The 27,978-nt window shown below is 47.5% G+C and overlaps 14 protein-coding genes across 14 annotated transcripts; 8 read left to right on the top strand and 6 right to left on the bottom strand.

Annotated features, from left to right (window-relative positions):
* Positions 1 to 115: 115 nt before the first annotated feature.
* On the top strand, positions 116 to 1,810 carry N7455_001342 (putative isoamyl alcohol oxidase; the record flags this gene model as incomplete). Its single annotated transcript, XM_040952041.2, has 1 exon — positions 116 to 1,810. One exon carries the CDS (start codon positions 116 to 118, stop codon positions 1,808 to 1,810), a length of 1,695 nt encoding a protein of 564 aa, XP_040818353.1.
* Positions 1,811 to 2,398: 588 nt separating this feature from the next.
* On the bottom strand, positions 2,399 to 4,320 carry N7455_001341 (uncharacterized protein; the record flags this gene model as incomplete). Its single annotated transcript, XM_040951001.2, has 4 exons — positions 2,399 to 3,035; positions 3,093 to 3,160; positions 3,215 to 3,870; positions 3,942 to 4,320. 4 exons carry the CDS (start codon positions 4,318 to 4,320, stop codon positions 2,399 to 2,401), a joined length of 1,740 nt encoding a protein of 579 aa, XP_040818487.2.
* A 469-nt stretch (positions 4,321 to 4,789) lies between these two features.
* N7455_001340 (uncharacterized protein) lies at positions 4,790 to 5,901 on the bottom strand (the record flags this gene model as incomplete). The annotated part of the gene is made up of 3 exons (XM_040951275.2): positions 4,790 to 5,355; positions 5,412 to 5,786; positions 5,871 to 5,901. The coding sequence occupies 3 exons, from the start codon at positions 5,899 to 5,901 to the stop codon at positions 4,790 to 4,792; spliced, it is 972 nt and encodes a 323-aa protein (XP_040818443.2).
* A 405-nt stretch (positions 5,902 to 6,306) lies between these two features.
* N7455_001339 (GILT family protein) lies at positions 6,307 to 7,330 on the bottom strand (the record flags this gene model as incomplete). Its single annotated transcript, XM_040951810.2, has 2 exons — positions 6,307 to 6,829; positions 6,915 to 7,330. The coding sequence occupies 2 exons, from the start codon at positions 7,328 to 7,330 to the stop codon at positions 6,307 to 6,309; spliced, it is 939 nt and encodes a 312-aa protein (XP_040818587.1).
* Positions 7,331 to 9,468: 2,138 nt separating this feature from the next.
* On the top strand, positions 9,469 to 11,429 carry N7455_001338 (hexokinase family protein; the record flags this gene model as incomplete). Its single annotated transcript, XM_040951061.2, has 2 exons — positions 9,469 to 10,100; positions 10,187 to 11,429. The coding sequence occupies 2 exons, from the start codon at positions 9,469 to 9,471 to the stop codon at positions 11,427 to 11,429; spliced, it is 1,875 nt and encodes a 624-aa protein (XP_040817530.1).
* Positions 11,430 to 12,355: 926 nt separating this feature from the next.
* N7455_001337 (uncharacterized protein) lies at positions 12,356 to 12,715 on the bottom strand (the record flags this gene model as incomplete). Its single annotated transcript, XM_040951711.2, has 1 exon — positions 12,356 to 12,715. One exon carries the CDS (start codon positions 12,713 to 12,715, stop codon positions 12,356 to 12,358), a length of 360 nt encoding a protein of 119 aa, XP_040818245.2.
* A 307-nt stretch (positions 12,716 to 13,022) lies between these two features.
* On the top strand, positions 13,023 to 13,513 carry N7455_001336 (transcription initiation factor IIA subunit gamma; the record flags this gene model as incomplete). The annotated part of the gene is made up of 3 exons (XM_040951644.2): positions 13,023 to 13,063; positions 13,122 to 13,269; positions 13,367 to 13,513. 3 exons carry the CDS (start codon positions 13,023 to 13,025, stop codon positions 13,511 to 13,513), a joined length of 336 nt encoding a protein of 111 aa, XP_040817837.1.
* Positions 13,514 to 13,892: 379 nt separating this feature from the next.
* N7455_001335 (uncharacterized protein) lies at positions 13,893 to 15,133 on the top strand (the record flags this gene model as incomplete). The annotated part of the gene is made up of 3 exons (XM_040951764.2): positions 13,893 to 14,052; positions 14,111 to 14,156; positions 14,215 to 15,133. The coding sequence occupies 3 exons, from the start codon at positions 13,893 to 13,895 to the stop codon at positions 15,131 to 15,133; spliced, it is 1,125 nt and encodes a 374-aa protein (XP_040817900.2).
* A 27-nt stretch (positions 15,134 to 15,160) lies between these two features.
* Positions 15,161 to 15,685, bottom strand: N7455_001334 (uncharacterized protein; the record flags this gene model as incomplete). The annotated part of the gene is made up of 2 exons (XM_040951977.2): positions 15,161 to 15,541; positions 15,611 to 15,685. The coding sequence occupies 2 exons, from the start codon at positions 15,683 to 15,685 to the stop codon at positions 15,161 to 15,163; spliced, it is 456 nt and encodes a 151-aa protein (XP_040818665.2).
* A 2,588-nt stretch (positions 15,686 to 18,273) lies between these two features.
* N7455_001333 (Dabb family protein) lies at positions 18,274 to 18,865 on the bottom strand. The gene is made up of 3 exons (XM_040951078.2): positions 18,786 to 18,865; positions 18,588 to 18,698; positions 18,274 to 18,524 (listed from the first exon to the last, which is right to left on the bottom strand). The coding sequence occupies exons 1-3, from the start codon at positions 18,849 to 18,851 to the stop codon at positions 18,369 to 18,371; spliced, it is 333 nt and encodes a 110-aa protein (XP_040817722.1). The 5' UTR covers positions 18,852 to 18,865; the 3' UTR covers positions 18,274 to 18,368.
* A 703-nt stretch (positions 18,866 to 19,568) lies between these two features.
* Positions 19,569 to 20,245, top strand: N7455_001332 (acyl-CoA carboxylase biotin carboxyl carrier protein subunit; the record flags this gene model as incomplete). The annotated part of the gene is made up of 2 exons (XM_065603978.1): positions 19,569 to 19,938; positions 20,058 to 20,245. 2 exons carry the CDS (start codon positions 19,569 to 19,571, stop codon positions 20,243 to 20,245), a joined length of 558 nt encoding a protein of 185 aa, XP_065462469.1.
* Positions 20,246 to 21,751: 1,506 nt separating this feature from the next.
* Positions 21,752 to 23,001, top strand: N7455_001331 (uncharacterized protein; the record flags this gene model as incomplete). Its single annotated transcript, XM_065603977.1, has 4 exons — positions 21,752 to 21,896; positions 21,953 to 22,461; positions 22,512 to 22,758; positions 22,817 to 23,001. 4 exons carry the CDS (start codon positions 21,752 to 21,754, stop codon positions 22,999 to 23,001), a joined length of 1,086 nt encoding a protein of 361 aa, XP_065462468.1.
* Positions 23,002 to 23,636: 635 nt separating this feature from the next.
* N7455_001330 (TMEM14 family protein) lies at positions 23,637 to 24,082 on the top strand (the record flags this gene model as incomplete). Its single annotated transcript, XM_040951561.2, has 3 exons — positions 23,637 to 23,673; positions 23,727 to 23,819; positions 23,886 to 24,082. 3 exons carry the CDS (start codon positions 23,637 to 23,639, stop codon positions 24,080 to 24,082), a joined length of 327 nt encoding a protein of 108 aa, XP_040818556.2.
* A 1,086-nt stretch (positions 24,083 to 25,168) lies between these two features.
* Positions 25,169 to 27,654, top strand: N7455_001329 (acetyl/propionyl/methylcrotonyl-CoA carboxylase subunit alpha; the record flags this gene model as incomplete). Its single annotated transcript, XM_040951451.2, has 2 exons — positions 25,169 to 25,374; positions 25,446 to 27,654. The coding sequence occupies 2 exons, from the start codon at positions 25,169 to 25,171 to the stop codon at positions 27,652 to 27,654; spliced, it is 2,415 nt and encodes an 804-aa protein (XP_040818259.2).
* Positions 27,655 to 27,978: the final 324 nt, after the last annotated feature.

The following is a 27,978-nucleotide window of genomic DNA, read 5'->3' as shown; positions in this document are numbered from 1 at the left end:
ATCTTAGTGAATCTTAGTGTCTTAATGTGTTTCAGTCCCATTTTTATATTTGTGCCTGAGTTATACTTTTCTCTTCCTTTCGTAATTTCTAACCTTCATTGTGCAATCGCCAAGAATGGACTTGGCCAAGTTATCCGGCCTCCTATTGGCCTTAGTAAGCTCGACTGTTGCGGACTGTACTTTGAATGACTTCAATGCAACAGTTGGAGGGCGCGCTCAGCTTTTAACCCCTTTCTCCTTACCCTGTTTCTCCAGCTACAATGGAAAACCGGTGGCTCCCGACAATGCTGCCTGCACTGCGATCCAAGAAAACTACTCGGATCCGTGGCTGCGAACAAATTCTCCCAATGGTTACATGAACAACCAGGATGAGATGTGGGCATCCGATCCTAGTGATCAGTGCCTCCTCGATAGTAGCAATCCGACAGATCCCCTAGCGTTCGTGAACGCCACCTGTCGGCAGGGTAATCTACCCTCTCACTATCTTGAAGTGCAGAGCGAAACGGATGTGATTGAAGCTTTCAAGTTCTCCAACTGCTCCGGCAAGAAGCTCGTCATCAAAAATAGTGGCCATGATTACCTCACCCGCAGCACTGGCCGTGACACGCTATCCCTTTGGACGCGAAACCTGCGATCTATGTCCTACAGTGCGGACTTTGCTCCTCGCGGCGCCAAAGACACCGCTCGCAGATATAAAGCTATCACTGTCGGCGCCGGAGTCAACTTCGACGAGGCGTACGTATTTGCACAGAAAAACAACGTAACCATACTTGGCGGCTACTCATCCACCGTTGGTGTCTCAGGCGGCTGGGTACAAAACGGCGGTCATTCCATCTTGAGCCCCGTGTACGGTCTTGGCGTGGACCGTGTCCTCGAGTTCAAGATTGTTACCCCAGACGGTGTCTACCGCACCGCCAATGAATTCCAGAACGCCGACCTCTTCTGGGCCCTCCGCGGTGGCGGCGGTGGAACCTTTGGCGTAGTCCTCGAAAGCACTCACCATGTCGAGCCTGCTATCCGCTTTGTCTCTGCCAACATCAAGTTCCCCACCACCTCCACTAACATGCTTCCATTCATGGAGATTGTTGTCAACAACACCCTTAAATGGGGACAGGAAGGATGGGGCGGCCACATCACCGGTAACACCCTCGTCAACGTCTCTCCTTTCCTCTCCATCGAGCAAGCCGAGGTCTCTCTGGCAAGCGTAATCGCCTACGCCAAAGCAAATGGCGGCTCCGCTACCATCGAAGAGTTCACTTCTTGGTACCCCTTTTACGAGAAATACGTCAAGACCAGCTCCGTCGCTGTCGGCGTCACTCGCTTCCCCGGAAGCCGACTGATACCCCGCTCCATCTTTAAGACCGCGGAGGGTCGCACCAACCTCATGGATTACTTTGCAACCATCCAATCACTGGGCCAGACACCTTACATTCCCGTCGTCGGACCAGTGTTGTACAACTATACCGAAGGATCGACCAGTGTCACTCCCGCCTGGCGTGAGGCTATCTGGGAGTTGGGATCTGGTGCCTCCTGGGAGTGGAACGCTACCATCCCCACCCGGAAACAGAAGATCGCGTCCATTCAGAACATGACAGCCGTTATTGAGGGTATTACCCCTGGCAGTGGTGCATACAGCAACGAGGCCAACCCGTTCACGAATGATTGGGTCGAGGCGTGGTGGGGTGATAACTATGAGAAATTGGTGAGCATTAAGAACAAATATGATCCCCAAGGTTTGTTGAGCTGCTGGAAGTGTGTTGGCTGGAAGGACTCGCAGGTTGCCGATTCGTCCTTCGCTGGGCTTCTTTGATTCCAAGACAACGCGAAATATACACCCTTAAGTGTACACATGTACATATAGACTTTACATATACACCATATACACCATATACATACTCTGCGCTAATTGTTTTGAGTGTTACAAGACTCCTCACGCTATTCCATCAGATAAAGCCAAAATACTGAAGTAACTGATATTTCAGAGCAAACAGATCGATCCAGAATCTTGGGCTGGAATTTTGACCCAAAACACACAAACACATTTTCATTTGAACATTTCGTGCCGTGTCAACCATCCCAGGATGTCGGCATAGGCGATAAACCCGGAATTACAAGTGCCCGTCCTCGAGTGCTGGTGCGGGAATAAGTAGATACTTGTGTGTAGGATTCACAGCTTTGGACTGGCAACATCCCAGCCTAACGATGGACGTCAATTCCAGGCTACGTTATGAACAGGCGATGGCGATGGTACAGGAGCATGTATCCGTGATGCATCGCCCCTCGCCCCCTTCGTACTATCTTCGAGGGTGAAACACCAAGTGTCCCACATAAAGAGGAAGGGAGCTAAGATACAATCCCAGTAGATTTAACCTCGCCAAAGCAGAGGAATCTATATCAACTATATGATATACACAAGCCTTCTAGCCCCAGTAGAATGCTCCAAATCATCCCTCCTGCCACCACCCATAAGCACATCCCGCTCTTCGCTCTGATCAACAGGACCAGCCTGTTCGATAGTATATATCGTTTCCGCAGCCGCCCGATTCATCCTCTGTAAAAGGATCCGCAGTCCCACCGCCAAGACTGCAACAACAACCATGAAGAACGAGCAAGTGGCCATGCCCCGAATATACCACGGCCCGTCAGTCTCGGGATACAGTCTCGTCCCGAGCAAGGGTCCGCACTGTCCGATGATATTGAGAATGGCAATGCTCGCGCCCTTGCCCTCCTTTTCGACACGGTTATCCATTGACCATGTGATAATGAGGGTAATTGCGGAGAAGAACCCGGCCGTGGCGGGGTAGACACAGACGTAGCGGATGAATGTGTGAAGCCATGGTGGCAGGTGTGAGTGGAAATAACCCGTTGCTGCGATCGCTAAGTAAGCGAGTGATGAGATGAGGGCGTGAGCTATTAGGTATGGGCTTCGGGAGCGACTGCGATCTGACGCGTATGCGGTGACAAGGACTACGACAAAGGCGACGAGATAAGGAGGTGCTGAAAGGGCCTGGGCCTGTAAGGAGGAATATCCCATGCTGCATCGGATGTAAGTTGGCTATGAGATCATGAACAGATGGTGGCGAGGGACATACTCTTTAATAATGGTAGGCAAAAAGACAGGCATTGAGCTGAAAGCAACGTTACAACTGAAGAACATAAACTGTAGTAAATATGTTAGGACCTTTGCACAATCTCAAATAGAGATAAAACTCACAGCAGCCATATAAGCCTTGGGGTCAGCTGCAGTCTTCAGGATTTCTCGCCAGTTAAATCGATTTCCAAATGATTGCTGATAATCAGCTGTGCTCTCTTCGAGGCGCTGCTGAGCTACCACTCTTTGTCGGCGAGTCAGGAATCGAGCCCGACCAGGGGAGTCTGGAATCAGGAACCAAGCAAATACTGCAACGATTACACTCGGGAACCCCTCCACAAGGAACAGAGTTCGCCACGGTGAGATCGGACCGTCACTGCTGAACCTAACAATCAAGTAGGCCAGACTGCTAGCAAAAGATGTCGCGAGCGGTGCCGCTGAGATAAACAATCCATTACGGAAAGCCAGCTCGTGTCTGCGATAGAACAAAGACAGGTAAAACGGGACACCCGGGCCAAAAGCTGCCTCAGTGATTCCAAGCAATGCCCGGAGAACGACCAAGCCCCAAAAAGAAGTAGCTAGACACTGGAATGATGCGACAAGACCCCATCCACATACACATAAAGAGATATAGATATGCGGGGGAACAACACGGTACATCAGCGTCATCCATTCGAAGAGAATGTAAGTAATATAAAAAGCAGTAAGTAGCCATTCATATTGCGAAGATGAAAGTTGTAGATCGTCTTTAAGTCCCGCTATCTTTGCATTTCCAATATCTGGGTAAACTATCAGTACATGCTTGCAATTACAGGGGAAACATTCCGCTGTGCGAAATAACCAAACATACTCGAGCGGTCCAAGAAGGAGAGCAAGTAGAGAAGGGCCAAAAACGGGACAAGCCTTCGGTCAAACCTGCTCACTACCTCGCTCTCCTCCTCTGATGTGTATCTTGGTCCCACGCCACTGCGTGGCAGCTTACCCTCGAGCTCCTCGCTGGTGTTATAGTTCCCATCGTTCTCGAAATCCGATAAAGGGTCGCCGACGTCTTGATGGTCATCAAAGTTCGTCTCCAGTCGCAATGGGCCTGTGGGTGATTTCACGGGCCCTGGCACCGGACTATCTTCGTCAGAGCCATATAAAACCGGTGTAAATTGTGGGTTTGAGGATGTGCTGGAGCTGGTGGAAGGTGCATTATTCCCCGCGCCGGACGGATGAAGGTCTGCCATTTCTCAAGGGAGACGCGTTTGGGAGTCGTTCTAGGAGTCGGGTCGATGAGGTAGCCTCTCCATTAGGGAGAGATACCCTCTTCTCTGAAATCGAAATAAAAGAAAATAACAAAATCCCCCTCGATTCGCGAGACCGGGTGACCGATGTTGATCAGCTGGGCATGGCCTTTTGGGACGGATTATGTCATCTGCGCACGTGGAGTTGTAACTGGCGCTAAGATTAGAGTGGCTTAGCGCAGAGCTTAGTTCTATTGGCGATCCGATCCTGGGACCGGGGTTTCATACTTCAACTGTCAATTGATCTACAAGTGGGAGAATGCTTGCTTGTGAAATTGATTTGATGTTTCAATTCGAGGCTGATTTTTCTAGTACATTCAGGTTTGTACTTTGTTTCAGAAGTAACGAAGAAAAGGCTGCCCTCATAGTTCAGAACGTATCCTTCAACCAGGAGCTCAGATCCGCGGTGAGCTTAAGGACGGTAGGAGTCCAAGGCACGATTATCCCATCCAATCCTTCTGTTGACATGGCTATGGTCCCATCCACCCTTGTGGCTATGGTCCCATGTGATATTGTCGGGGACATATCGGTCCCGACGGTTGGGTCCTCCGCGCTGGTCTCTGTAGTATCCGTGAGGTCTGTAGGGGCTGAGGCTTGGGCTGCCCCTCGAGTCGTTGTCCACGTGCTCAAACTTGCGCTTGCGGCCGCCGGCTAGTTGGCTTGCATGTGCCTGGCTGACCTGGATGATATCCTCGATTTCGGGGATCAGATCATGGTCTTTGTCGGCTGACATCAGGTATCGCAGGAGGTTCTCGGCCGTGTCACGGAGAAATCGGACACTGTTGGTTTGCTCACGGTGGTTCTCAGAAACCTGAAGGATGTAGTAGTCGGCCTTGGCTTTCTGGTATACCTGGATGAGCTTGTCGATGTGGTTTGACTTGGATGCGCCAGAGTTCTGTGACGACTTGCCAGTCTCGGCCACTTCGATGGCACCTCCCACATCATCGGTTGCAATAATTGGGATTTCGGAAATAGGCCCTGGGATGTTGTGTTAAAATATATAAAAGTAAATTTCATCAAGGCGGGCGACAGACCATTGTCCAGGATGCGCTGGGCAGCAAAGTGGGCAGCAATGACAGAGTTGTTCTCCTCCTCCGAGTGACAGTTCTTGGCTTCCAGATACTCGGCCAGGTAGAATTCAAGCAGACCGTAGTGTTGCATGGTGTGTCCCTCGTCATAGAGGCGAAGGAGAACACGGTCGTAGATCGTGACCTGGCCATCATCGTAGGACTGCGAGCGGTGGCGGATGGATTTGACTTGGCGCCTCAGTCCATGGAAGAGGGCTCGAGCGTGCTCGCGGTTGCCAACAAGCTCTTTTAGGAGCTCGCTTGGATTCATGACCGCACTCCACTTGAGGTACAAGCTGTCCTCCTTACCACGCACCCCGCGCGACATGACACGTTTTGTCTCTATGGAAACCATTCCATTAGCATAATGAGATGACGATATTAAAGTCGAGAATATGGGTAGGGCCAAGGCTGGAAGCAACTTACCGCGCTTTTTTGGATGAGAAGATGGTGGCATCGCGAAGCTCCACGCGGGTCGAAGACAATAACCCCACGGTGTTGATAAAGATAGTTGGAGAGGGGAAAGAGGAAGAAGAATGAAGAATTTCTGAGATCTGATGAAATAGAACAATGGCAAGGAAACAGGTAGACGGCCAGGTCGTACGCGACTCGGCTACTAGGCATCGTTTGTCAACTACACGCGGGGAAATATCGTCTTCAATGCATGACATGGAGTCGGAGTTACCAAATATGGGGGTTCATCTGATATATAGCTTAGGCACTAAATTTGATGTAGGGAATGCCTATAGTGCAGGTGCAATATGATAACGTGTATTAGATCATCAGGGGCATTTATCGAGTCTCATATCCTATCGTGGGGGAATGAATGCAGGGTATCAACAATGGAGTATCCGTCTAGAACTCAGTTTCTCTCCTTCCAGAGCTTTTCGACTTGATCGATCAGGGCTGAGGGTTGGCTGCCTTGTCCATTCTGGGCACAGTTTTTCCACTCGTCGCTATCACGGATGCACCAGACAACATCATCGAGACGCACTGTGCAGCTAATCTTAACACCAAGTTGTTCGCCATGCAGAGCGCTGTCACGTAGTAACGCAATGCCACTGAGTGGTGGTCCGCCGTCATTGCCATCGTTCGGGTCATCATTCTGTTGGCTCGCACACTTGTTCAAGGCGTCAAAGTCAATTCCATGCTCCAGTGCACAGTGATGGATAAATTCGCGGTCGGGGATCCGGGCAAAGTCATTGATCAGACAGTTTGCGAATCCTAGCGACCGGATAATAGGGGTCCGGGGGTACTGAGATGGAAGAGACGCTTCGTCCGCAGTGGGAGGGAAAGGAAGGTTGGCCGCACAGAGCATGATCATGTCACCGATGCATTCACCTGGGCCATGCTTGCATTCTATCTCTTCGGAATCTTTAGACACGCTATAATGATAGTATTAGTCAAATGTTTAGGATGGCGTCTGGTACAGAATAACATTGGCTCTTCTCCGTGTGGTTCGATGCTCACCTAGCAATAAATGACAGTTTGAAGTCCACCTTGTCACTGATTCTTTCCATGGCTGGTAGAACCAGTTTTTGCAAGCAGGCCTGGGCATCTGGGCATTTGCTCATGATGTGAGCCTCCAGCGGTATCTTAGTTTGCTCAAGTGTCTGATGTGCATCAGAAGCAAAGCGTCCCAGCTGTGAGTAGTTGTCATGCTCTTCTTGAACCTCAGCTCTATAATTCTCCGTTTGTGGGGCTATTCCGCTACATCGTGGGGAAGACGGCCGTAGAAGCAAAATGTAGCCGATGAAGAACAACGCGATGACACCGATCCGACACAAATAGGTGGTTGTGCTAGGACGTGCACGACGATCAGGGTTATTTCCTAGTTGAGGAGTGTCATCATATCCTTCCTTGGAGTGGATCGGTAGTTTTTCCATGATGGGATAAAATCAGACGTGACGTTGTTTTGATAAGATCATGTGGAGAGTCCGGAGCTCCAGTCTTGGGGCCCAGGTGCCCAGGTGCCCAGGTGGGCCAGGTCGATTATGTAAGCTATTCCCGTGCCCCCGGGGACGTTGGAAGCCCTTCGAGGTACGGAGTACATAGTTAGTTACATGTAGTTAGGTAGGTAACTAACTACATACCTAGGTATGCCCTTGTTATTATTGTTAACTAATAATGAAGATACAGCCCTACAATTATTACTTTGTTTTAGTCGAAAGATCGGTCTTTGCCCTCTCCTAAATGCTTAAATGTGTCCACAATCACCAAGCCCATACAATGTATCCGTGCTAGGCTGGGCTCCGACTTCGGAGGCGATTTGGACGGGGCATCAGGTACATACTCCGGAGCTTAGGTTTTGAATAGCCCCAGGTCTAGAATCACTGGGCATTATCAGGTATGGTCTATGGGCAGACCGTGCATAATGGCTCGGGATCGCGTGCTTTTGAGGCTCGTACATGGAAACCTTCATTGATCAATTCTACGATAGAACTATGCCAAATACGAGAAGCATCAAGCCATTTACCGATGGGAAGGCAAATGGCCAATTATGGGCAAACCCAAGGTAAGGTAGTTTGAACCGAGTCCAGTAGGATCTGACAGCCTGATGTGGCGGGTGTCAGCGAGCGATCGAGACCTTGCAAACGAGACCCTGCAAACGAGACCCTGCAAACGAGACCACGCAAATGGGATCGTCCCCGTTGGATCAAAAGGTAAATGCGCCTGCGTCTGAATACGGGTATGTCCGGCCCGATCACCACGCGAGTGCCACGAGTGGTATATCGAACTTAGGCGGGCCTCGTATCGAACGAATAGCAACATTGGAACATAATACTTTGCCGATATGTACGTTGGCGCGTTTTTCCAAGCCAGAATCCTTCGACCCCACTTAATGTTCCCCGTAAAGAGGTACATATGTATCCTATTATTACTCCATACTCTGTAGTCTCCAACGGATTGGAACTTGCATTCAAACGTATAGGCTGTGTTTCGTCTAATCGTGAGACTGCCAAGAATGGAGAAATTGGCTTGGCTCTCGGGGATAATCTCTACTGAAAGGTAGGGGAAGGGTTTAGCCGGACAAAATGGCTTAAAGTAGGGTTACATATGACTTGGAGAGTTGAATTTAGAAAGATGCCAAAGAGGGGAGACTAAAAGTAGAGTTTTTTCCAATCCAATCGAAAGTCAAGGGATACTCTTAACTAAGGTTGTCCCGTACAGCGTCGCATCGCCTCGTGCCTTCCGATGGTCGCATCTCATTTCTTATATATATTTACGGAGTACTGCTTTTCTTTTATAACTTTTCAAGCTTATGATCTGTCGAATTTTTGAACTTCTCTATCTGATAGGAATCATTTCTTCTCTCCCCCCCCACTTCTGAACTTCCGATTGTTCTCCGACTTGTTCTTCCGATCACTACAGTACTTGCTTGGATCAAAACATTAAAAGGTACTAAACAAATTCCCTATTCTTTTGTTTCTTCCTATTCTTTTGTTTCTTTTACCTTCGTCTATCCCGTCTAAAGGGGAGCTTTATACGGAGTACTTCCATTCTTCAACCAACTCCCTCAGGGCCCATCTAGGGATATTTCCCTCAAAGATCCCCCCCCCCCCCCGGTTCCCCATATATAGTCTAATCATCTCCCTCCTATCACCCCTGAAAGAAAATAATTTATTATCTTTATGATCAGCGCAATCAGTGCATACCTAAATTCCAGGGTATGTACGGAATAAAACATAGATGGGGGATTCCCCCTTCTGGCATGATCGTCGTGTTTTCTCTTTTTCCCCCGCAGCCCGACGACCTGCAGACCGCGTCACCGAAATGTTCCTTTCCCTTTATTGCAACCTCGCTAACACAACAAGTTTAGCTCTTGGGCCATTGGATTAGCTTCCCCGGTAGCTTGTATCCACAATTCAAGGATTTTAAGGATATGCCGTGTCTCTATTCCTAAACATTCCAGAACCCTACACGTCACTATTGACATAGCTGTGTCAGCTCATTTGGTCTGGTATTTTCAACCATTTGGAATAGGGAATTTTAAGGGGATATATATCTTCCATTTCCCCCCATCATGACCTCGATCAATTCGAAATCCTCCAAGAAGGATGAGGAGCGCGAAATCATGCACGACGATTTGATTGAAGATGAGGAACATGAGGATGTCAGTTCAGAACTAAGCGCCATTCAACAAGAATATCTGGCGCACCAGCAACAATTGGAAGAGTTCTTGTCACCAATCTCCCTGGATGAGGCTGTACTATACAAACTGGCCCGGCGCTTTTCCACCACATACCGCAACCTTGCTCTGACATCGGACCAGCAATTTTTGCCAACACCCGTGACTCAACTTCCTACTGGCCAGGAAACTGGTCGCTATCTAGCGATCGATGTAGGAGGTAGCAACCTTCGGGTGGCTTTTATCGAGTTACTCGGAGAAGCTGTGGATTCCGATGTTCGACCTACAGATGCTACCGAGAGGTCACAGGACACTATCCGGAAAGCCCAGCGCCAGCGGGTGAAGCGGACGCTGGAAAGAGCTTGGCCTATTCAAGAGCATTTAAAGATGGACAAGGCTGAAGATCTCTTTTCTTGGATCGGTGATTGCATTGCGGAAGTGGTAGCGGAGAGTCTATCATCAGATGCCACGAAGAAGGATATCCCTTCCGAATTAGATATGGGAATCACATTCAGTTTCCCCATTATGTGAGTTATTTTCCTTGTGTTTGTGCTGCTGGTATTCCTGGATCCTGGAACTCCTGTTTCGTGGATTTTACGCTAACTAAGCCCAGGCAAGAATCATTGGCCGAGGCCACATTGATGCCCATGGGGAAAGGCTTCGCTATCTCATCAAATCTCAATCTTGGCAACATCCTTCTGAATGGATATGAAAAACACACAAGGCGACCCGATGATGAAGATGAACCTACAACCAAACGTCGAAAGCTTTTCGCATTACCAAAACTGAAAATCCAAGCTATCACCAACGATACGGTGGCTACACTAGCTTCCCTTGCATACAAAGTCAAGTCTCTACCAAACAGTAGAGTCGCCATGGGTATCATCGTGGGCACTGGCTGCAACGCAACTATCCCAATGAAGCTCGGTGATTTGCACGAATCTAAAGCCAAGAGCGTGAACGCAATGGAACCCAGCGCTGTGGAGACTATCGTCAACACCGAGTGGACTATTTCTGGTGCTGCGCCACCACTCAAGGAGCTCAACGTGACCACAAAATGGGACATCGAGCTGGACCAGGCATGTGCACGTCCAGGCTTTCAGCCCTTCGAATACATGACCGGAGGCCGCTACATTGGTGAACTGATTCGCTTGATCTTATTCGATTATCTCACAACAATCGCCGAATTATCAAAACGCTCCCTACCTGCAAACCTCATCCAAGAATACGCCCTGACAACCACATACATCTCTGACCATGTCGCCAAATCCCGCTCTGACAACGACCTCGCCCAAGCCTTGAACAAATCCCTCCCTCCACCAGAGAGCAGTGACTGGCGCTGGGATGCCCGAGCCGCGGGCGCATTCCGAAAAATCGCTCGCACAGTACAAAGACGGTCAGCCGGGCTGATCGCCGCTGCGGTGGTCGGGCTCCTAGCCTGTGCTCGCGAGATCGAGCTGAAGGAAGACAGCAACAGCAGCTCACCCGAGAACCCCGCTTCACCCCAAAGCAACGGCGACGCCATCACTGAGTTCACTGGTGCACCGGACGCCGCGGCCGCAAGCCTTAACTCTGCCACTGTCGCTGCCAACCACGCAACCCAGCAACATGTCGTCCCTGTCCTCGATCCTACGCCAATAGATTGGCAGTCTGGTCCTGAAGAGCTCGTGGTCGCTTACACTGGTGGCATTATCCAACATTACCCGCAATTCAAGGAGATGTGCCAGCAATACATTGACCGTCTTATCATGCGGACTGGTCCACAGCGAGGTGGGAAGTCGGTTTTCTTACGGGAAGCCTCCGATGGTGGCGTCATTGGCGCTGGTGTTTTGGCTGGCATGGTTGTGCGGAAATGAACTTTGAATCGTCAGAAACCATGCATTGGGCCTCTATTTGTTTTTTCTTCTTTGGGCGGAATTCAGCAATGCGAAAATGGTTCGAAATTAGGTGTTAATGGGATAATATTTGTTTCTTTTTAAATTCGAGTCGGGACTCACGGCATAGAAATGAGATTTGATTTCTGCCACTGAGATCTTATTTTGGACGGTGGTAATTCCGTTTATCTACGCTTTCATTGGATTTGGGTCAGGCTATTTCTCGGCCCCATGATATGGCTTGCTATATTGATGGTCTGTCATGTTTCCTATCAAAATTCAACTCTCTGATCAGACTTTACCGCCGATCAAAGCATAGCATTCAATCCTAGCCAATGAGGCACTGCTCCGAGAATTGGCAGGACATGCATGCACTGCACTCCCTCTGACCCAGCGCATTGCAATAAAGTTGCTCTCAACCACGAAATGAAAGCTTCTGATGGCAGATGCCCAAGAATGTTCCAACTATCGAAAGTCAAGTTCACAGCGAGAGCATCGTGACTGATTGCGCGGCTCCACCCAAGGAAGCGTCATCGGAGAATGCAGGCACACCCGAAGAGCGGAATGCATTATGCATGACCGTTTATCCTTATCACAGAAATGTCACATGCACCCGTCCCCAGGTGGACATATCCGGATTACTAATTAGGCGATCTCAGCCGAGGTCAAGCCTGGCCATTCTCATATATGTTGTGGGAAACAAATTTCAAGAAGTCTGGTCCTGGTGAATACCTGTAACTCCCGGAGATGGAAGAGAACGATGAGCAGAGAACATTCTTTCCCCGCGTGTATAACCAAAGCATCTGGAGCCACTGCTTACAGGACATGAGACCTCATTGGGATATATATCCGTGACATTTGAGATGATCAATGTTTGTTCTTTCGATATGTTGATGTCGAAGATTGTTTCAAATCAATCGGAACATGTTGTTTCGCACGCCGCGCTTCATTGCATTCGGTTTGCCATCTTCGTATTCAATTCCACAGGCTCCCCCTGCTCCAGACATTTGTTCGAGTCGCTCGCGAAGCTCGGCGTCGGCTTGGGATACGGTTTTGGCCTTGGGTGGAGGCGTGTGGAGCTTATTGACTTCGTTCGAGTTCTTTGATACCTGATTGCTTTCCTCTTGCTTGGACTCAGGATTTCGGTGGCCTTGGGCGTTTATAAGTCCTCCAAGACAATGAATGTTAGCTCTGAGATGGGCTTTTGAACGGAACCGACTGACCTTGAGCTTCTGATGCTCTGAATGTTGTTGATAAGGATCGTACATAAGTAAGATGCAATTGACTGGATAATATTTTATTCAGAAGGGATAGAGACCCTGGGCCCTTCACAATCATGCTGCAGTAGCTCTCGAGCTTGTTGTGCGTTTACTGAAGTTTCTGAGGTCAAAGAACATGTTCAAACACAAGTCAATTCATCTGACTGACGCAATTCAAGATAAGAGCTTCCACGTGACTATAAGAGAGTCACGTGGATTCGATCGCCCCCGCGATTCGGCCGGCGATCATGAACTTGCTCTTGTCACTCACTCCTCCGGTATTATTTCGACGAGTCTGCCATTATTCCATCTCAGAATGGCATCCGTGGCTTACTATGAGCTTTACCGCGGCAGCAGGTAATATACCCGATTAAGCAAACCGAAAGCTTCAAAGCTGACTCAAAGGAACATCCAGCCTCGGGTTATCCCTCACCGATACCCTCGACGACCTGATCAACGAAGGCCGTATCGAACCCCAGCTGGCAATGAAGATCCTCGGGACCTTTGACAAGATTGTCACTGAAGTCTTGGCGGACAAAGTTCGGGCCAGACTGACCTTCAAGGTAACTCATTTCCTCTTCAAAGTACCCTAGCCCAAATGGGTCATGGTTTAATGATAGTTCAACGAGGCTAACATATACATTTTCCCACCACTTTTAGGGCCACCTGGACACCTACCGATTCTGCGACGAAGTCTGGACCTTCCTGATCAAGGATGTGTCGTTCAAGCTGGACAACCAGACAACTGTCTCCGCGGACAAGGTGAAGATTGTGAGCTGCAACAGCAAGCGGCCTGGTGAGGTTTAAGTGGACTCTTGCATGGGCAGAGATACTGGCGTTTAATTTTGTTTCCCTCAAATGGTTGAATGGGCGTTCTACCGGCAGTCCGTTCTTGATTTCGGTGATATATCCTGCACGAGGCGTTTGAGGCAGTCCCAGTTCTTTTCATCTTGCATTACCAATGTCCAAAATGGCATTTGATACCCAAAAGAATGAGGTTTATACTCGCAAATTTTCCACTTCGTAGTGAAGCTCCAAATTGAAGGTTTGGGTTGCGCGGAAGGCGGGTGACCTCACCTTATCGGCCGTGGATGCCTATCAGCAGCTCTCTTTCCCTCATTGTAATCTTCTGCTGAGATCGCGACACCTAGCGACGTCTTGATTTTCCTCTATATTATTTGGAATTATGCCTAGAACATTGCCCTGGCTGCGCGCCGAAAATAACACCCCTGTGAAAAAAGTGTCAACGCCGCGAAAGCGCGTGAAGACGGAACCCAGTCCTGATCGCGACCTCACTCCTAAAACCCCTCGAGTTTCTCCCCCAAGACGCGATTTCTTCAGATCCTGTAGGTTTTAGGTTTGGAATATTTGTGACAAGATATAAAGTCTAATTGCTTTGTATAGCCCAAAGCCCGCCGACCTCTCCTATCAGACGCTGTCCCCCCGAAGAGTACGATCGCAACCAGGCCCCGCGCAACTAGAAAAAGTCGCTAATAGGCATGTTATAGATTCTTGGTTGAAGGAATTCAACACGATGATGGCTGGGTCATGGTAGAAGACGAGTTCTACGCCGTCGCGCAAGCATTTACTCAACATCTACATCATGCGGAGTACCTACGACGGAGAAAGCAAGTGAAAGCTGAACATGCAGCCGAAATGAGAGAGATTGAGAGGCCTACGGATAACCGTACCCCACTTCCAAATGAAGTTGAACGAAAAAGAGAAGCCGAAGTGCTGAGGGAGCGACAAAAAGCCGGACTCGCGCAGATCGAAAATGGAGGAGTCGACGAGAAAGATGAAGATGAAGATGATGAGAGATGGGCTGGAACACATCTTCACGATCTCATGACGAGCCCACAAAAAACACGATCCTTAGCGGGAGTCTATGCGCCCAAGTCCTCTACTAGAGCTGCTGCGGGCTTTGGACAGGGGCCTACTTTAGGTACTGGACGAGCCCGGGTGAACAGCATCGGAAGTGTGGCTGCACCACCAAGAGCACCAGAAGTTCCGGGGATTGAGCTGGATGAAGAGACGGCCTCGGGTTCGGATGACGATGACGACCTTGACCTAGAAACAAAGCCAGTCGTGCTGCCCCCAAAAAGAATAAATGCCACTCCGCGAAAAAGTCAAACTCACGATCAGACAACACCACGAGCCCGGCAGCAATCTAAAATACAAAGCACGTTTACGTCAAAGCCGAAAGCGAAGCCGTCACACGGACGACCCAGTCCAGTGAATGGGTATAAATCACGGGTTCAATCACTTTTTGATGACCTTGATGAACTACCAGAGTCATCTCGGATAAATAACTCTATCTCTAACAAGTCCAGTGGACCGACTGCAAGACAATCGCCTGTAACAGGCGGAGGGAACAATTTAGATGCAAAAAAATCCCGCCACAATGAAGTGCCCACCTTCTTGGTGTGACCATCCATGTACCAACCCACAATTTCCCTATGAACACGCTAATTCGGTGTTTCGCATTTCCTCCATCTTGATCGATTCGGCCGGGGCCTTAGTTTCATGACCTGCAGCCGAGCTCGATTTCCACCATCGGGATAACTTCACGCGCTCTCGGAGGCGGATGACAGTTTCACGCTCATCCTTCGAACATGCGCGCGCATCTTGCTCTTCGGCGACGATGGTAGAGGTACCATTTCGATCATCGTTCCGTCCTTCTCCACGGTCGCTGTGCAGCTGTCCTGGGACGTAAGCGTCCTGTAATTGATTGGTCAGATGTGATCGTTCTGTCGAATTTTGGCTGGGCGAGAGAACTGACTCGGCATCAGAGAAATAAGCAGGCAATTCTTCTTTGCGGAAATTAGTGGGAGGACCCTGTTTCATAAATTTGTTAGCGACTGTCTTTGCAACGGCAAACCATTTCCCGGGTGCTACTCGACTTACAATTTCAATAATCCGTCCCTTGTCGCGTCTGAGAGGTGCCTTCAGGCACCGGAAAATTTGTCGAAAGCATTCCATGTTGGATTGGTGGTGTTTCGATTGATCCGATCGGCGGACAAGGAGCTCTTTCTTATAGAGAGCTAGACCGTTCGCGGGGGTTTCGAACAATGGCGATTCCAGCTAAAATGCCCTTGAATGCGAACAAGGAAATGAAAAGAATAAAGGCAACGCTTGGGAAGTGAAACAAATACTATACAACGAGTGACAAGGCGAAACGAGAGACTGGGGGTGACAACGCCCAAAGAAAGGAAAAGGAACAAAAAAAGAAAAGGTCACAACTGCTCTACACCATGGAGGTGTGCTTAGAGAATGAAAGAGTCAAAAGAGAGGCGGAGCGAGAGTACATATATTAGTATGTACGAAGTTATGCACATCTATCCTATTCCCGGCGTGTCAAGGACAAACCGATCCACAGTCTCCGGTTGAACTAGGCGACAGCCGTACCTTTGGCATGAACAGGATGACAGGCTCGGCACACCAATCTGGCAGTTTGCTCCCCTGGCGGCAGCAGTGGGTCCTCCCTGGGGGCCTGGATTGCTTGGAATTGGCTTTGGGAGAGTTCCGAATGCTTGAAGTTCCTTTTACCTATGGGATTCAAGGTATCTATCAGAGGCGATCGCTTCTGCGGGTATCGACCTCTATATGCGGGCGATATACCCACGATCTACTGCAACTCATCAGATGCAATACAGCAGATGGGCAGTACAGGCGGCAACCATGACCTGCAGGCTGCAGGGAAGATATGCTGGCGGAAGAGACCCATGCAGATTAGGTATTCGACCCTCAGTGGATCAAGTGGAAAGCAGTCCAGACCAAAGGGGTAAAAGGGAGAAGAAGCAAAGAGAACCCTCGTGTTCTGGCGAAACCTATCCCTCTCATTCTTCGGGTCCCCTTTTCCTCTTTCGGATTAGAGACTCATCTCTAAAGTTTTGTATATCCCGTTTTCTGGAGTACAGGATATTTCAATAATAGCCAGCCGCCGATCCCCTAAGTCCTCGTTTACCGGGTCGGATATGTGCATGAATGAACCCTGTGAGGGTCTTGGAAGCTCGCGGGAAACGGGATTCCTTGTCCCTAGCTCTGGGGAAAATCGATTTTTCTTTCTTTTAATGCAAGCTCACTAGCTCAATTGGAATGTGTCTCTTTTCCTCGTTTCCTTTGTCTTTGTCTCGGAAACCGGGTATTCATGAGATCCGGCTCTGGGCAAGCAATTTTAGACATTTCTTCCAAGGATACATCGTCGATCACTAATTCTGTAGCCGTGTCGATCGATCACAAATTTGTCACTGACAGGGATGATCCTATGGGTTACCTCATTATTCAGGGTTAGATATGTGCTCATATCGGGAGGTATCGGTTCCGCCCCCATGTATTTGGTAGATCTGATCTTGGAGGTTAAGCGTATACACAATCTCAGAGACAATTAAGGCTATTCTAAACCCTTTCCTGCATTAGCACAAGTGGGATATCGCTGTATGCACAAGTTCAAGCCACATTGGAAATTTCGAAACAAGGCCGGTTCTTCGACTGGGTTTCCTTTGTTACGTATTGCCTTTGTTTCGCTATAATAGTAACACCGCGCCTAAAAGGTTCCAGAAATGCCATCAATTCAATCGAAAAAAAAACCTTGCGGGTGGCTGCGAGGCTCGGGAATGGTTGGCGTGTTTTTTTTATTTCGCGTCTGTCTCCCTTGCGTCGGAGCTATGCCGAGTCAAAGAACAGCTCACAAAGATTGTAGCTCTGCACAAGCTTTACGTAGTACTCCGTACGCATTCTAATATTATCAATTTTAACGTGGAAGGCATAAGAAAGACCAATTCAACTTTTGTTACTATAATCTCTCTATTTTGGGTAATTATTGTTGGTTGTTTCATCTAGACAGAGTCGAGCCCTAACTTGAATGGAACCGCAGGGATAGGGAATTCTCGGACCCTGAGCCAAGTCCGAGTGAAACTATGAGTAGCTGAAAGATACGCTTGATATGTTTACGAGAACTCAATTTCAACCATGTATTATGTCCTAGTATTTTCCAGGCATACAATCTATACTCTTCTGGTAAACGTTTAAACCCACAAAAGAATACTAAGCTCGGCGGTGGTATGCATTGCAGTCCTCGCAATGCAAGGTGTTTATAGATCTAGAGTTTTCAGTCAGAAGATCCGATGTCTATCTGAATCTAGTGTACTATTGGCGCATCGGCCAGTTCTAATAGGGTGGCTCCCCCGAACCGGAAGCTTGGCTTACATTCCTTGCTATTAAACTCACCGGCAATTGCGGCATTGCTATTCACCCGGGAATGTATTTCCGTGTCCCAAGGATCCAACCATTCTTATGAGATGCACTCTACGGACCAACCACAACGCACAAATGCTCTACGCTCCAAATTTATCTATGCTATGGGAGGGTGAGAGGGTGAATGAGTAGGTTCATAACCTTAAGATGTGGGTCTATAGAAATACCATACTCTGGATTGATGCAGGACACATGATCAAATTAGAAAGCTTTAGCTATTGTATTGATATATATTTATATTGTATACTAGAAAAATCCGTAAGCTGTATGAAATAATTGGTCGAGTGTATATATATAGCGAAGGAAGACAACACGCGATCTATTCTTTCACATTATTTACAGAAGTCAAGGCTTTATGTCCCATTAAAGTTGCAAATTTGTGGACATTTTGAAGCAGCGACTGAGAACTTCAAAGAACTCCGTCGGTGAAGTCAATAACTTGCGCTTTCTCGATGAGCCCATCGAGAGTTTTAACGAAGGCCAGATGAGATGGATCGCTTTGTACATAATAGTCTCGATCTGCAGCACTCGCAAACTCTACGACGAATGCGTGTGTAATTCCATTCTATCATACATTAGTAGAATATCCTGGCAGTTTTCCATCTTCTGGGATCTCAGGGAAACTTACCTGGATGCCTTCGGGAGAATTATCCTTCCCACCAGACGCCGATTTGATGTAGGGCTGTTGTGAGGTGGGATGGACGCAATTGTCCTTGAGAGCAAGCATACGCTCGCAGGCCTTTGGGGTAATTGTTAACATCAAATACAAATTGTTTATCGCTCATAATTCAGTTCATCTGCGTCATGGTCTTTTGGTAAAACGTACATCTTGGACAACCACAGTGGCTACTTCTGACTTGAACTGGAAAAGAACGATATGGGTAATCGACATGCTGAATACTTCTTCCGTACAATATAATCTTGAAAGAGGGTCAACGTAAGGACTTTGTTAGGAGCGGGGTAGGATAACAATTCGAATCACATGACCGATGTACTTTTAGTTGCCAGGGGGTGTCATTCTCTGGAAGGCATGAAGAAAAATAAATGATTGACCGAGGTGGATGGAAGAGAGAGAGAGAGAGAGAGAGAGAGAGAGAGAGAGAGAGAGAGAGAGAGAGAGAGAGAGCTTTAAAATAGCACAAACCGACCGATGTAATGCCCAAGGCACTAGCACGTACTTCTTAACTGCTGTGTAACGACTTGCGAACTATAAATTCACTCTTTCTAAACATTCTAGATACAGCTTAATGCTTGATTATTTCCCCAATATAAAGCCTACATCATCGAAACTCCCTGTAAAATGACTTGGACTAAGCTTGAAAAAATGCTGATGCCGCCGAAAATAGCCACCAACCAAAATGTCCAGTAATTCAAATTATCACGCCTATCTCTCATGAGACTAAGGATTGAACTTGGCCTTGCATCCTTTAGATCATTTGCCATGAGCTTGATCCGGTCATACAACACGGGAAAGTCTCGGGCAGCGAAATAGAGGGGCTTATCAGCTAGAAGCATTGTCAACTTTTGTCCAATCCGCTTCTGGGTACACAACTGAAAAAGCAAGGAATATAACAGTATCTACCCCGTTGATTCTCCTGGGGGATACTAGATGACGGGCCAAACGATTCCCTGTTTTGACCAATTGGGAGTCAAACCCGACTTTTCACCAAATCAGCCAGGCCTCTTCCGTGACTTCGACCAGATCACTCTTTATCGAGTACAGAAGGAAGAGCTTGAACGTGATATGGCTCGATTCAGGCCTGGTTCTTATAAATTCCAGTATGAAGACATCACTTTCGATATGGCCGCCCACAACCGTCTTCTTGAGCAGACTAAAGACGAAGTAGCGGCATTCAAATCTCGTCAAGCCACCGCACAGGTAAAAATGTTGGCATTGGAAAAGGAATCTATGGATAGGTGGATGGCCGAGAAAGCGCAGAATAAAATTCCTGTCAACGAAATTTCACTCCTGAGACAAGGTGAGTTCAATGGTCCACCAACAAAATTGCCCATCTTTACTAATAGGAGATCTCCAGATCCTACATTCTCACATTATATGCTCCTCTCGATGCAAACGTATGGAAGGTCAATGTTGCAGACGGGGATATTGTTTCGTCTACTCAAGTTGTCACCATCCTTGAAGCAATGAAAATGGAGGTCGCAGTTTCTTATAATGGAGACAGGAAGGATGGGATTGATCTCAATTTCAGGGTTGGGAAGGTGCTCGTCCAAACAGGTGATACCATTCGCGCCGGAGATACTCTCGTATTTCTGAGAAATATTTAAGGTGAGCTATGCCCATAACAAACGTTACGGTGTGCTTGGCGACTCCGCCAGGAAATTCATTGTCTTAGATTGTCCTAGCATTGAGAAGAAAATTTTATAAGAAAAAAAGTATTCATTGACAGTACATAATACGGATCTACATATATCGAATATAGATTCTGTTACCAAGATCGAATTTGAGGTGTACTCGAACATATTTACGAGGGGAGCATCCTTTCATTTTTAAAAGAAAAACGGCCAGAATTCTAGCATGGTTAAGAGAGTTATAAACTTCTAAATAAAATTACTAAAAGGTTGATTAAAAAACATACAACAGCAAGGATTCACCATTCCAAGTACTAAGGGGAGCGCCCTAAGATGCGTAGAATAATTACATCTATTATAGGGAACAACATCTCTGATGATCAGTGAAGATATTTCCACACTTTTCCAAGTCTGCAGCCGTTATTAACCCCTCTGGGGTTGTAGCCTATGCACCGCTCGAAGGGGTTTAGCGGTCGGGTTCCTCCAGGCTTTCCACTCCAGACAATTCTATACTATTGGAAGAATATAAAAATGACAGCCGAAACCGCGCACTGCTCCGCCTTTCGGCTCGACTCTCCCGATTGGAGCAGCAGCCCCACGACGGACCCGAATCATCGGCCGCCTCCGATCATTCTTTCCTAGCCATGCTGTGAGTGAGGGTAACAAGCAATAACTCACTCGAGCAATGGGACTACATTCCAGTTGCTAACCTCTTCACTTTCTTTACGATACCTAAATCACAACAGGTGATTGTATATTTAGCCAGATCATAGCCACGACTGGGGTCAAGTTGGATCAGGAGAGGAAAGCACTAAAAGCAGCCTGGAATTTGGCACGATACGAGAGATTTGAAGATGAACCTGATTTTCTATGATTTCATAAGTAATACCTAAAAGAATAGAGAGTCTATCCGTAAACACGTAGGTCATATATCGAGCAAAGTCGACCGCAGCAGCAACGGCTCGCGGGCTCTCTTAGACGATAAATTTCTCTTTTCTAGCATTTGGGGCAGACACAAAACTGTCATAATTAAAGAAGAATCTCTACCCCAACTATGTTAAGGCATAAATGGTTTAACTCGGCCCTAAACAGACACGAAATCTGGAGTGAAAGTGTGGAGTAGTCCAGGCAGTACGTCCATTTTGGGAAACCGTAGCCACTGCTTCGCTGGGTTGGTGGGGTCCATGCTGATCGATTGCTACAACTGAAGGGAAGACCCTGAATGGATAGCGATTGACGTCAAGTGATGCTTTGGGTGGTATCTGGGTGGATGTGTTCTTAGGGAAGTCTGGGGATGAGATGAAATCTAAAGTATAAAGGCTTCGGCGAGTGAAAGGGGGGTTTTCTTTGAGTTCATCGATTATATTGTATATTCTGTATACTTACTGAATTGTATACTTTATTTTTTCTTTCAATTCAACAAGACTACCCTTCATCCCTGCGATGCATTGGTCGACCTCGGTTCCGCTGCTCTGCAGCTCAATGCTTACTTTCCTCACAGGAACGTTTGCGCTGGAGCGGGCGGATAAACACTATGCCATCATGGATAATGATTGGTATACAGCAGGCTTTGTACCTTATTTGGTTGCTCTTGATGGCGATGTGGAAATCTTAGGCTTGGCCTCAGGTGAGGCTCTCCATTATACTGCACGGGCGCAATTGTTCACTAAGCGGAATTTTTAGATACCGCCAACAGCTGGCAGCCACAGGGCGCGTTGCACGCAGTGGCAACCCTAGAGGCCGGGAATCTCAGCTGTATTCCAGTCTACCCGGGGGCCACATGGCCGTTGATCAACACTCCCCACCGCTTCCAAGCATGGGAGATGATCCATGGCAAACTACCTTGGGAAGGTGCTTTTGCATCTGAGAATAAGACTCTGGAGGCTGAGGGCAATGATCCGACCTCTGGCGATCCGAACCGTATCGTCAAGGAGGCTTTCAAAGAAGGCTTCCCCAAGGGCCGACCGGAAAACTCCACCTCGGCCGCTAACTTCATGGTCGAGATGGTGCACAAGTATCCCGGCCAGGTGTCCATTTACTCAGCCGGCGCATTGACCAATATTGCTCTTGCTGTGCGTATGGACCCGGAGTTTGCGTCGCTTGCCAAGGATCTTGTGATAATGGGTGGATATGTCGATCTAAACATGCTTGAGGCCACTGGAAGTATCATGCTGGCAGATTACCAGTCGGACGTTAGTATCTTTCGAATAATCTTATGATTGTGTGGCTACTAACAATATAGATCAATCTCATGATTGACCCCGAAGCCTCCAAGATCGCCCTTACGGCAGATTTCCCTAACATCACCATTGCCGGCAATGTTGCTAACCAGGTCTTCCCGACCAAGGAGTTCTTGGAAGAGGTACACTCGGTTCCAAACCCGTACAGCGAGCTTTTCTATAAGTATTACGACCTGTCCTTCCCCTTCTGGGATGAGACAGCCGCTGCGCTGATGGTCGACCCTTCTCTCGCTGTGAACCAGACTTCAGGTATGTCATTTGGAAGCTGAATTCAAATTAACATGGATCGTGGCTAACATTTTTCAAGTATATCTGGATGTGGACACATCATATGGTAGTCCCAACTATGGGAACGTCCATGTGTACCAGAAGGCACTTGCGCCTCAGGGTATCCGGGAGGTGAACTTTGTGTTCGAGGTGGATGCCGAGAAGCTCACAAACCGGATCAAACATGCCCTGCAGTATCCCAAAACGTGTGCGGATTTGCAGTAGGTTGAGTGGCCTGTCGGATTGGGATTTCTTGCATATCCTTTGACCTGGCCGGAGAAAGAAGTGAGACGCTGGAGGTTGAGTGTGAAATTATAATGCAATGTGTAACGTTGCCCGGTTTCCGAGCTTTTGTGATTTGCTGTGTTGATTGTAAAATTTGATCTTGTCGTTTTTAACCGGAGTATTCATTTGTAATGTCCCGTGTATCCAGCGGTATAGGTGTCATGCAACAGAACCCTCTTTATATACACATAAAAAAAATATCTCATAAGCATATCGGATTATTCTTATATACGACATCCCTAATACCACCTTGATTCAAATAAATCACATTATCAAAATATTAGGCGTTAAGGATAGCGGCCGTATACGCGGCCGACTATTCTTTTAATAGTAATTTAAGTATCTTCGTTGTTCTGATCAAAGCCTTGAAAGGAAATAATTTAAGGAAACCGGATTACCCACGGGTTAATTATTAAATATAATAACCATAGCTTTTATCTAAATTTGTATCAAAACACCCCGCTGACTCATCGGAACTCGGCTCCGGGGATCTGCGCGCCCCTGGCATTTGAGAGCTTTCTAAATTCTGAAGCTTCAGACCTTTCGACTACATATTCAACTGCCTAACTATCATCATGGCCGAACATCCTTCCTTTACTCTTGCAGCTCTTCGTAAGTTATGTGCGCAATGAGACAAGTTGCTCAACGTTTCTGACCAAAACCAGTGCCTATCGGAGGTACCGTTGGGTTTCTGCGAACCCGATCAGCGCCTTCCTTGATTGCCGGTGTTGGACTCGGCGTATCATATGCCTATTCCGGTAAGTGCCAGCCTCCACTATCACCATGGGCGTGCCAAAATATTCCGAAGCTGACTATGTTGCCAGGTTATTTGATCAAGGAGAACAAGGACTACGGCACTGAGCTCGCCCTAGGAAACAGCATCCTCCTTCTTGGCTCTGCAATCCCTAGGATCATTAAGACAAAGGCTAGGGCTGCTATGCCTCTGGCCCTTGGTGTCACTGGGTTGTTGGCATCTTTCTACTATCAGAAGAAGGTGCGGGAGTTCCGCTTCGGAGTCTAGATTCTACCATTTCATAGATATCACACCATCAATAGCACAGATGAGTTGAGTATCGATAGCAATCCTTTATTGCGTAGCACATGGCGGTACTGATAACCAAGCTACCTACCCAAATATCCTTAATGTACCAAAATATAAAAATTACATTACAGGTTCTGATACATCCATCTTTCTTGTTTTCAATAGTTCCTCAATCCCCCCCCCCATCAACTCTTTGAAGCTTTCACGGACTATTTTTTATCAAGAGCGGAAGTGTACGAAACTATCTGTGCATATTGCGGGTTTCCTTTTGCTAGCTTGGGGAATGAAGACTCTGAGATGTCACAACCAGAAGATGCGTCTTGCTTTCTCAAAAAGCAATGCAGTCTCTGTAATTGCTTTTTGATGATCTCGTTAGCATTGTATTGCGTGCGACAAGCAAGCGATCCCAATTTTGCCATCTTGCGGCAAGCCAGTATATTTCTCTTAATTTTGAATGGCCAAATTGTCCGAATTTTTCTCGAGATATTGCAGTCATCAATAGACGACTGCTGGCAAGTGTCTTTGTGACGTTGATCGACCCTACTATTCTGGCTGGAACGAAGTAATCGTATCATCTCACTATTAAAGCATGATTGACCAATTAGTTGTCTCAGAAATCCGACAGGAAAATGGCCCAGTGGGAAGATACAGAAATGAGGTAAGAGTGGAAGAAATATTTATCTATTTAACTATCAAAAGCAGGGTATACAATGACACAGGAAAACAATCGCTCAGTCTGTAAACAAACCAAACATCTATAACACATGGGACCATTCAACAGATAGCTACATCAACATACATGCTTGTTTGATCCATGGATTGTGCAGGAGATTAATAATCCCCAGGGTTGACCAAACTTGCGCATGGCCAAGCAAATGTTGGGCGCAGTGCGGGTTGATCGGTCCGGGCTCGGTTTCCCCCACAAATATGCGGATGTCGGACCGAAGCTGTGGAGTCCCGGAGGAAGACCTCGGACACTTGATATTGTTTGTAAAGTCATGGAGCGGCTATTTCCTAGTGCTATCTGCTCATTGAAAGGCCATTCCTTCACAAATCGCGATCACTATGGCTGTTACTTTTACTCCAGATCTAAAAGGCACTGACGTCTCAGTTCTTCGCAAGCCATTATTTGCAGCCGACCCACCATTGGGCAAAGATGGAAGACCGATTATACAGAAAGTCTTGATAGCCAACCGTGGCGAGATCGCCTGTCGCATTATCCAGACATGTCGCAAGTTGAATATCGCATCTGTGGCGGTCTATGTCGATGAGTAAGTGCTCACCCTATCTTGAACGCATGCGACAGCACATCATCAAGGCCATTGCTAACATGATTATCCAGAGATGCATCCTCCCGGCATGTCCATGACGCAGATGAGGCCATCAATATCGGCAGCATTGACCGCAGTACTCGCAACCCGTTTCTCGACATTGAACTACTAGTTCAAACGGCTATTTCAACGAGTGCTCAAGCGATTCACCCAGGATATGGCTACTTGAGTGAAAACGCAGATTTTGCCCAGCGCGTCCACGATGCGGGTCTCATCTTCATCGGCCCCAGCCCCAGCGCCATGTCTACCCTCGGCGACAAACGATCGTCAAAGGATTATTTGAGCGCTCATGCCCCCGATGTCCCGCTTATCCCTGGATTCTCAGGATCTAGTCAGGATGCCGAAGCTTTGAGTGAAGTGGCTACCAAGATTGGATTCCCCGTCATGCTTAAAGCTTCGGCAGGTGGTGGTGGGAAGGGTATGCGGATTGTCCGCGAGGCGGGACAGCTCAAGATTGAACTGGAAAGAGCTCAATCTGAGGCTCGTCGGTCATTTGGTTCCGATGATTGTATCTTGGAGAAATTCATTGAAAGCAGCAAACATGTTGAGATTCAGATCATGGGCGACTCGCATGGAAATGTGGTTTCCTTTTTGGATCGGGATTGCTCTGTGCAACGAAGGCATCAGAAGGTCATTGAAGAAACGCCTTGCCCTTTTCTTACAGAAGAGACTCGACAAAAAATGAGTGAGACCGCTGTCCGGGTAGCTACGCTTATTGGGTATGCAAATGCTGGTACGGTTGAGTTTGTTGTCGATATCAAGACGCAGCAATTCTACTTTCTAGAAGTCAATGCCCGACTACAGGTTGAGCATCCGATCACAGAGGAAGTTACAGGAGTTGATCTTGTTTCTTTACAATTGTTCGTTGCAGCTGGAGGCAGCTTGAAAAGCCTTCCAATGCTGCAGAATGTCACTCAATATGGACATGCAATCGAGTGCCGCCTGTGTGCTGAGAACCCCGAGAAAGACTTCTTCCCAGAGCATGGCAAAGTTCACCTCTGGTTACCAGCAAGTGGACCGTTAGCCCCCAGCCGAGATATCCGCTATGAAACCGCGATTGAAACGGGGTCAACCGTGTCTATCTATTTCGACTCAATGATCGCCAAGCTTGTTGTCTGGGCTCCAACAAGAGCACTAGCCATTGAGAAAATGGCTAAGGTTCTTGCGCAGACTGCTTGTGTTGGAGTCAAGACAAATCAGCTTTTTATGCAGTCATGTTTATTGAATCCGGCATTCCGTGATCCTGCCTACACGACTGCGTTCATTCCATCTCACTTGAACGAGCTTCTTCAGCCTCCTTCGGTCTATGGACTGCCTGAGTTCAAAAAGATTGCATCAATCCTTCCAAGCTTGGTAATTCGACAACTTCCAAAGTATGCCACAGCCTTATCATGCCCCAAACCTCTTCGAAATGTCCGCATGCAATTCCGAAACCAAAGGCTGGACCCAGTAAATATCCATTGTGATGTTGCAACCACGACCAGCTGGCCAAGCCAAACTGGTCATGAAGTTGATTCGGCACCAGAAAGGGCTATGATGTGCATTTGGAAAGCACAGTCAGCAGGCGCACCATCAGACACCGAGGAAGTATATCTGTTCCCCGTTCCAACTGGAAATATCTCCACCGAGAAAGAGAAAGAGGTGTCAGCCGCAGCAGAGATCTCCGCCCAATATAATGAAATCAGTCAAGCACTACGAACTGGCACCGCAACGTCTTCTCCGGCACACCAGGTCCGAATTATTTCATGGGTCCCTGCAGAAGGCAATCCAGCTCTACCAGACTCCTGGCTTGCATCGACCATTGAGATTTCAGTGGATGGATCAAAGCTGACCGCTCATGTAGCTATCCCTTCAACACGGGCCCATACATTAGCGGGACAAGTTGATTGTGGTCAACGGATTTATTGTCATTTGCCTGCTATCGGCACTTACGTTGAGTTCAAGCGCGACACTCTGCTCTCATTTGCAAAGAGTAATCGATCAGCTGCAAAGGCAAATAAAGGATCCGAAGAAAAGACTGTTGCAGCTCCCATGCCGTGTAAGGTTCTTTCAGTTTTGAAAACGAATGGAGACGACGTTAAGTCTGGTGATTCGGTTATGGTTATTGAGAGTATGAAGATGGAAGTCAATATTTCTGTTGCGGCTTCAGGGAAGTTTCAAACAGATTGGAAGACTGGGGATGCGGTGGAGGAAGGGAAGATTCTTTGTTCAATTGTTTAGCAAGTTCATTAATCGATCTTTGTCAATATGATTTGATTTCACCACCAAAAAAGATAGTATAAGTGCTGGGAGATATTTCCAAGTGCCCATGCCAAGCACCGAAAAGGTATGGCAGGTGGAAGTTCTTGACTTATACTCCCTTTCGCAAAGATTCTTCAGTAACCGGCCCTTTTTCTTTAAAATTGAGTCATAGTATTAGCATTATATTGGAATATTGAGGCCATACTTCAAAACAATAATTTCTATTCTAAAATTGTTGAGAAAAATGAACATTTACGTATGTACCTTTTGTATGGTCGGCCTAGTAAAAGGTACTCTTCCATA

The sequence above is a fragment of the Penicillium solitum genome (assembly GCF_028829755.1).
Source record: "Penicillium solitum strain IBT 25940 chromosome Unknown utg000001l_segment0_segment0, whole genome shotgun sequence".
NCBI classification, from domain to species: Eukaryota; Fungi; Ascomycota; class Eurotiomycetes; order Eurotiales; family Aspergillaceae; genus Penicillium; species Penicillium solitum.
The sequence above is the reverse complement of the archived record's forward strand: the minus strand, read 5'-3'. Positions and strand labels throughout refer to the sequence as shown.

Coding starts and splice junctions, on each gene's coding strand:
- N7455_001333 (XM_040951078.2), bottom strand. CDS start 18,851: ATGTCGATTACCCATATCGTTCTTTTCCAGTTCAAGTCAGAAGTAGCC. Junction 18,699..18,785: donor CCACTGTGGTTGTCCAAGAT/GTACGTTTTACC, acceptor ATTACCCCAAAG/GCCTGCGAGCGTATGCTTGC. Junction 18,525..18,587: donor ATTCTCCCGAAGGCATCCAG/GTAAGTTTCCCT, acceptor AATGTATGATAG/AATGGAATTACACACGCATT.